At 40.6% G+C, this 7,763-nt stretch overlaps 1 protein-coding gene across 1 annotated transcript; it reads left to right on the top strand.

The window, feature by feature from the left end:
- Positions 1 to 2,572: 2,572 nt before the first annotated feature.
- LOC139728219 (zinc finger protein SNAI2-like) lies at positions 2,573 to 7,530 on the top strand. Its single transcript, XM_071639182.1, has 2 exons — positions 2,573 to 2,770; positions 5,572 to 7,530. The coding sequence occupies exons 1-2, from the start codon at positions 2,686 to 2,688 to the stop codon at positions 6,429 to 6,431; spliced, it is 945 nt and encodes a 314-aa protein (XP_071495283.1). The 5' UTR covers positions 2,573 to 2,685; the 3' UTR covers positions 6,432 to 7,530.
- Positions 7,531 to 7,763: the final 233 nt, after the last annotated feature.

Below are 7,763 nucleotides of genomic sequence, written 5' to 3'. Positions count from 1 at the left end.
GGCATGGGAATCGGGCGTGACGTGGGACTCAAGACGCAGGGATGCCCGCAGCCCGATCAGGATGATGCGACCGTAGCCATGGCGAAACTGGAGCTGGAGACGGTGGAATCCCCATCGTCATCGCAGCGGTATGTAAACGACTCCCTGCGGGCACCGACCGGCCCGCCCCCACCGGGAGTGCCTTCCGTACCCGTGCCCCACCAAGAGTGCAAAAGTGTGAATCTTATGATATACGAATAGTCATCTTCATACATCTGGTTATAAAAAGATCTAGGGACTATACTCTTGTTATGATACCAATGCAGGTTCTTTTGTTTCATTTTCATAGCTGGGCGATGAGTAATGTTGATGTTGGAATGTGAACCCAGTTTGAAATATGGAATGAGGAGCAGAGAGGCTGGCCAAAGAAAAGGCCAGCTCAACCCTCTCGATGAGGCAAACACAAACGCTTGAAGTTCTGTAGAAGTATAAAGACGATTTCACGTTGCTATGACTACTCGGTGCCCTCGTTCTCATCACATCGGAATTAAAGAGAAATTGCATCGATTGAATAGGTAATAGCCAACTAATTATTGTTGACAATGAGTCAATGATAATAACGATTAACATTATGACCAGATGACTGATTTTTCATCAGGAGTTAAAGCTGCACGTAACACAGGGAACAGAATGGAGATTGTGTCATAGAAATGAATTTTTAAAAAATTACAATGGGATGCAGATTACTTGGGGGTATGATGCAGGGAGCATTAACAAAGCCAACATTTCTTTTGCCTGCAATTCATATTTTCATTGTATAAGTCAAAATGTCGAGAAATATTTCCTTTATTTCAGACGGGCAGTTTCGGAGACATGCACAGATGAATTTTTTTCTCGTATAAGATTGATGGTAAAGCTCTTGCCAGATAAACAATGAATATAATCATAATATTGTATATCAGTGACTCAAAAGAAAGAATAAGAAAAACAACAACAACAAAAACAATAAATACACTATAAATGTAGAAGCTGCATGATGATGTCATCAGTTCACAAGTCTACTTACCATTAAGCAGCACATAATTTATTTTAGTATAAAATAGTAAGAATATAGGTTATGTATCATTTCATTTTTGGCAGCATGCTATGTCTTTTTGCAATAACCTTCTCGATGGCAACAAGGCTTCAAGGGGGTAATGGTTTGTCGTTCCTTAAAAGTAAGAAGAAAAAAAGTCACACTTTCTGGTGGAAGTGTAACCAATGGGAGAGATGTGAGGTGATACAATTTTCAATAATAGCCTACAATGGCCGCGACCGATATCGCTTTTCGCGTTAAAAAAAGAAAGAAAAAGTGGCACTTAAAAATTACACAAGCTTGGTTTGCACTTTCGTCTAAAACATCAAGGTTTACTCTGTTCATTTAACGTTATCTTTGGATATTATAGAGTCCATTTGATTTTGTAACCCCCCTTCCCCCCAGCATAAAGGTTGGGGGGGGGGGGGTTAGGAAGGGTAGCACTCTTAAACCCCCCACACGCACACATTAGAAAAATTGACTCATTTATGGCTTCGCTTAGCACATAAACATTCTGTGCTCATATCAGTCATAAGTCCCCTGCATAATTTTTTATTGTCGTGGTACTAACAGTTTGCTGCGATCAAGCTGGTCTTCAAGATCTGACGAATCAAATGATGGCAATTTATTCCTCCCCCCTTTTTTTTTCAAGTTAAGTGTTTAAAAAAAAGAAACGTAAATCAGGCAGCCTACTTCGTCGTAAAAGAAAGACGTCGCTGCCCAAAATGTCTTCGCTTTACATCGGACTTTCTTTGGTGTGATGGACATTGAAAATTTACACAAGACCGTTGCCAGAAAGAATCTGGTAAAGAATTACATCTTAACTCTTAGCATGTTCTTTTGCTTGTTTGTTTGTTTGTTTGTTGCTTGTTTATTGGCGATCCCCTTATTTTGTTGTTAGTCGCTCAAAATAGGTATTAGAGTTTCACTACGTCAATCTTATTTGTAAAGCACGACGTGCCAGCGAGTTTATTGAAATCATATACTAGTACATGCACTCCGAGAATGTAAAAGTCTATTGCGGTCATATTTTCGCACTGAGCTGAGTGACTGGTTCCAGACGAAGACTCGGATCCTTTAACCGACGAAAGGGTTTCTGCGTACACCCTGCACACAGCCAAAAGAAGCCAGCTCGCCCTCAAAAGCACAGTACACCTGCTGTTCAGTCCTACACACAGACAGTGTGCGCGCTTCGAATAGTGTTACAGTTTGTACGCTAACGCATTTGGCAAACTCCGCGGAATCGTGAACGCCCATTGGTTGATTAACTCTCAATGAGTTCTCGATCAACCACTTGATTGGTCATTTCCTTTACGCTTCTTAGCATACGCAGCGAACTACCTTGTCAATGCACTTGTTGTCACGTCATATAAAATTGAACGTGTATATTAGCGGGGCACGTACATTTCTGTTTACTTGATAGTAGCTGATCATACAGCGACGTTGATCACTATACTGTGAATCAATCAAGGAAGTTATTGACTTGTAAAAGATCTCTCCGCACTCCGTGACGTTCAGTGAACGCTCTTCCTCGTTTCACAAAAAAGTCTGGATTGTATTTGTAGTTTGTAATAATTCTTCAGTAGCTCTGAATACATTTTGATCTGGTTTTGCGAAGTGACATTGCCGACATGCCACGTTCTTTTCTTGTGAAAAAGAATGCGAAGCAAACCGCCTCGGGTCTGAGAAAACTGCAACATGGAATCGCCAGAACAGGTGAGCTCACAACTTCATCACCGTTGGTATCCGAAGCAAGACTGTCCTGTCTTGCCTGTAGTCTTATGAGAGTCATTTGTGTGTCGAAGAGAGGCGGCATTTAACTGTTTAAGACCTTTGAATAGAGAAAAGAAGAAGAAGAAGAAGAAGACAATTGTTGTATTATTTTGCCCCATATTCTTTTAATGTGATCTGTAGTTTGTATAGTATCTAGACCGTGGTGGGTTGGGGGCGATGTTGTCAACTCCCAGACCCCCCCCCCCCTTTTTTTCTTTTCTTTTTTGGTCCAACCGTCCTTATAGGTGCCCACATACAGGAATGTGAAGGTTTAATATTCCAATACAGTGATGCACAACAACATTCCACCTGCTCGATTCTGCTGAAAAGCTACGTGCACAGACGCTCGAATGTAGAAACTATATCATTCATAAAACTTGCTTCCATAAAATTTTATAAATCATGGTAGACGTCTAGACTAGACAGACTTATTTTTTTGCTCTCATTTGATGAGGGTTTTTTTTTTCGACAACTTTGAAAAATTCTTCTCGCGTATCAAACTCTAAATGTGGAGTCTGACGTTTTCAATCTATAGATGTACCAGTTTGAAATTCTGTATCAATAGGTTGAGATCCATAAATGGATTAGGGGTCCTAACAATGGATAAGTTGTCATCGAAATAACTAAATAGTAAAAACACGGTGAGCTCAAATTAAACCTGACTCAGGTGTTCATGTTTAGGTTCAAACTAAAACGTTTGTTAGACAGTGGAACAACAACAACAACAACCAGAAACTGCTAACAAGAAACTGCAACAGCAGCTGCAAATAAGCTCTGATTGTTTAGTCGATGTGATCCTACTTACGGAGGGTTTGATTGTAGTTTAGACTCTGCAACATATCTGCAACATATCTGCAACAATAACATTTAATATTATTCATGATCGTATCATGTCTCCGGCAAAAATGTGATTGATTCCCGCTTTATTCACAAGTGCTCCCATTGCTGACTGTTACATACTTTTAATATCCCTCATTTGTTACCAGAATTAGGGATAAAAATGACAACGTCCCAATATCAAACGTAAAGAAAAAAAATCAAGGGATAGCTATCCTCACCCACCGTTTAAAGAGCAAACGTGTATGAGCCTAGTGCAACAGGTTAAACGGTGTTGTGGTCAAAATTCAGCACGTTATACCGTACTTGAATTTCCTTTGACTTCTGTTTAACAAACATAATCGGACACCAGTCGCTTTCGTTCCTGATACAAATAACAAACCAGTTGCAAAATGATCACAGTCATTGATAATCGATTGTCTGAGAATTAATTGAATAATTTCTTTTCCTCATGAGAAGCAATTTCATTTTAACAGTGATACGTAACTATAGAATAGAATACTATGAGTACTTATTCTTAGCCAGATCCTATTCGAGGTTAAGGCATTCATCATCATTGTTTATTTACTATCCGTTTATCTATTTGTTAATGTATTTATAATGTATGTAGGCTCCTATTTGTGCATCTATCTATCCATACATACGATACATCCATGTATTTTTAGGGTTTGTACAGTAAGAGAGAAAGTCAAATATGCTGAGTTCATTCAGCTCTATAATTGTATTCCATTCTTAGTGTGATTCTGCCAGCTAGGTTTATATGTCGTTATGAACGTGAGTTTTAACTGTCTTTGAACAAAAGAGTTGTAGTCAGCTTTGACTGAGGATTGCTCGCCTTTAATACCTAGAAATGATCTCGACTCATTTCGCTTGCCGGAGCCTGGTTGGAGAACGATTAAGGCATTTTTCTTTCTTTTCTTCTTCTTCTTTATTTCAATTTACATTTACAGTAATGCCATATTTGTGTGCTTCTGTGCTTCTGTGCTTCTGTGCATCTTTATTTGTGTTTATGTTTATTTGTTTATATTACTTTGTACATATTTCTGTCATGTCTGTCCTGTTTTAAAGTACTTAATATTTTACTTGTATTATCAAAAAGTCGAAGGCTTTGCGTCGATTGCATGAGTTGTCCACAGTGTACAAGCACTGCTTATTAGTATACCCCTCATTTTCTTTTTTCTTTTCTTTTTTTGACTCGGAACATAATTTATTTACATAAACAAAAAATTTGGTTTAAAAACTATGACATGCTTTCACTTTTTTTTTTATACTTCAACTTTTTATACTGCGGTCAACCTATGTGCACGTGCTCAAGCTCATTTGTAATTCTCTTATACCTTGTTTTGTGGTAGAAAGATTTATTGAATTGAATCGAAAAATTACGAAAGTTCCTGTTCTTAGCCTTCAACCTAAAGCAGTTGAATGATTGTAAGATAATTAATACGATGTTAAGATCATTAGAATCGGACGACCCACATTCGTTAAGTGCACCTGAAATTGGAGTGAATTGTTAACCTGTAAGAACATGACTTCGAACAAGTCGTGTCAAGTGCTAATTCTCAGGCTTTGATTTTGTGATAGATATTGATGTAAATTTAGTGACACACTTCTTTCTAGGACATGATATAAGATATAAAGAAGACACATATTAAAGACACATCCCGTTGCTGTAGCTATCGGGAGTTTACGAGTTGTTTAGATCTGTTAGACACAGTTTAGTCACAATGCTAGATTGTAATTTGCCGACAGAGGAGATAATAATCTCTTGCTCAGAAATGCCAATCATACACTTCGAATTTGCCCAGACATTCCATGTAGTGTTCACATGTTTGTTTTATTTTCTTATATGTATCTTATAATGTAGATATCTAATCTCTTGCCATCCTTTTTCACTTATTCATTTACAGCATACGATCCTGAAATGGCGGCTGCAGCATTCACAGAGATGGCCGTCACCGCCCCGGTAGCCATACCTCAGCCCGTCGTCCACAAGCCCGAGCCGCTGCAAGCTATCCCCAACCCTACGGCGTACTGGAGGCACCATCACCGCCAGAACCTGCTCTACGCAAAGTCCATTTCTCCCTTCGAAGGCGAGACATTCCCGCACCTGCACAAGGGCTACAGCCCGCCCCCACCGTTCTCGCAACCACTGCACGCTCACTTACCGCAGCAGTCCCTTCATCACCTCCTCACGCCTACCCCTATCATCGAGGACGAGAATCGGCTGCTTCCACCCCTTCATCTGCATCCTCACCAGCCATCCGCTGCTAAACCCGAGCTAAAAGAGAGCGCAAAGAGGAGGCGAAGTCCCAAGACAGGTGAAGACAGCACCAAGTACCACTGCCCGGACTGCGGGAAAGAGTACTCCACGTTCGGTGGGCTTAGCAAGCACAGGCAGCTACACTGCGACGCGCAGAACAAGAAGACATTTAACTGCAAATACTGCGACAAGGAGTACATGTCGCTCGGGGCGCTCAAAATGCACATCAGGACACACACCTTGCCATGCAAGTGCAAATACTGCGGGAAGGCTTTCTCGCGACCCTGGCTGCTCCAGGGACATATCCGCACGCACACAGGTGAGAAGCCGTTCCGGTGCCAGCACTGTCAGCGGGCATTCGCCGACCGCTCCAACCTCCGCGCGCACCTGCAGACCCACTCAGAAGTGAAGAAGTACAGCTGCAAGGCGTGCGGAAAGACCTTTTCCAGGATGTCGCTTCTGAACAAGCACGAGGAATCTGGTTGCGTCATTTCAAACAGCGACTGAGACTGACACTGTGCCTCTTGAACTCCTGATGTCACAGAATGTGAAATCTGGAAACTTTGGAAACACTCCCAAGTTTCAGACATTGAAATAATACCAACCACTTGTTTAATTACAGTTATTATTCGATATTTAATCAGATAATTTATTGAAACAGATTCATCTTGCCAGTTTTTTGTTTGGTTCTTTGTTTTAAAAAGCAAACAAACGAAAATTGTGATGTTGATTGGCGTTAGTTTACCTCTATGGTATGAGAGAAAACAGTACCATTAGAAAGGAGATTTCATTGTCATCGAGCTGCATTTATTTTTGTTTGCTGCTAGATCTGGTTTTTAAATATTGCAATATTTACAGCAGTTCTTGAAATACTGTTCTCATAGTTAGGAGTAAAGTAGAAATGCTATCATGGCATGGGGTCCCGAACGAGCATTGTAGCCATCAATACATTCCTAACACAGAAAAATGATAAAATGGGTCGAGTCCCTTCACACTTTTCATTAGCGAGTTGTAGATAGATCTGCGACGCTAATTCTACGACGCAGGTATCGGGCTAAAGAATGTTGTTCTGCACATGCGCGAGACAAATATTCAAATTGTGCAAACTGGGAAGAGGCGCGTCATAACCAGATGTATGTCGACGATGTAAACCTCGCTAATGTCAGGCCTACCTCAACAGATGAAATTTCTTGGACGTAAAGTATCAAAACATACGGAAAAGGAAAGAGAAATGTTCTGCATTTAAAGAATTTTCGTGTATTCTATTAGAGTCAGTGATTGTCGGCAAAGCGTATTAGGTCACATGAGTACACATTGTTTGTAATCGCTCAAATTTGTTACAATGAGCATCGAAGTTTCCGCCATTGTCAAATCAGCGATGTCCTTAATTCTCAATGGGTGTGCTAATGGGTGAAAACCAGATTGTAGTATAAAGTGCTGAAAAAGAAAGAGAGAAAGGACAAAAAGAATTGTAAGTTTGAAACGAGGACTACAGAAAATCAGACGACCCGCCGTTGCTCGATGAATATGAGGAAAGAGGCGTGGCAGTGAGCATAAGCCGAACAAAGAGGGCGCTATTTCAAAAATTTGAACAGGATGTTACCCCCTCCCCCCCCCCCCCCCCCACGTTTCCTCTTCGTTGTTGGAACGTTGTACGGTTAGCATTTGTATCACATTCCACAATCTTCTGATATATCTGAGTTCACATGGCAGTGTTGAATTTTAGACATTTGAACAGCACGCGATTTTGTTTTGTGTCATTCGTGGTGCGACTCTTCTGCTGCACAATACTATTCGCATTGATGTTGGTGTTGAGGAAACTCACTGCAATTTCATATC

Source organism: Diadema antillarum, unplaced genomic scaffold, assembly GCF_040938485.1.
Source record: "Diadema antillarum isolate AM-2024a unplaced genomic scaffold, OU_Dant_1.0 seq00000170_RagTag, whole genome shotgun sequence".
NCBI lineage: Eukaryota > Metazoa > Echinodermata > Echinoidea > Diadematoida > Diadematidae > Diadema > Diadema antillarum.
Note: the sequence above shows the minus strand (reverse complement) of the source record. Positions and strands in the feature narration are given on the sequence as shown.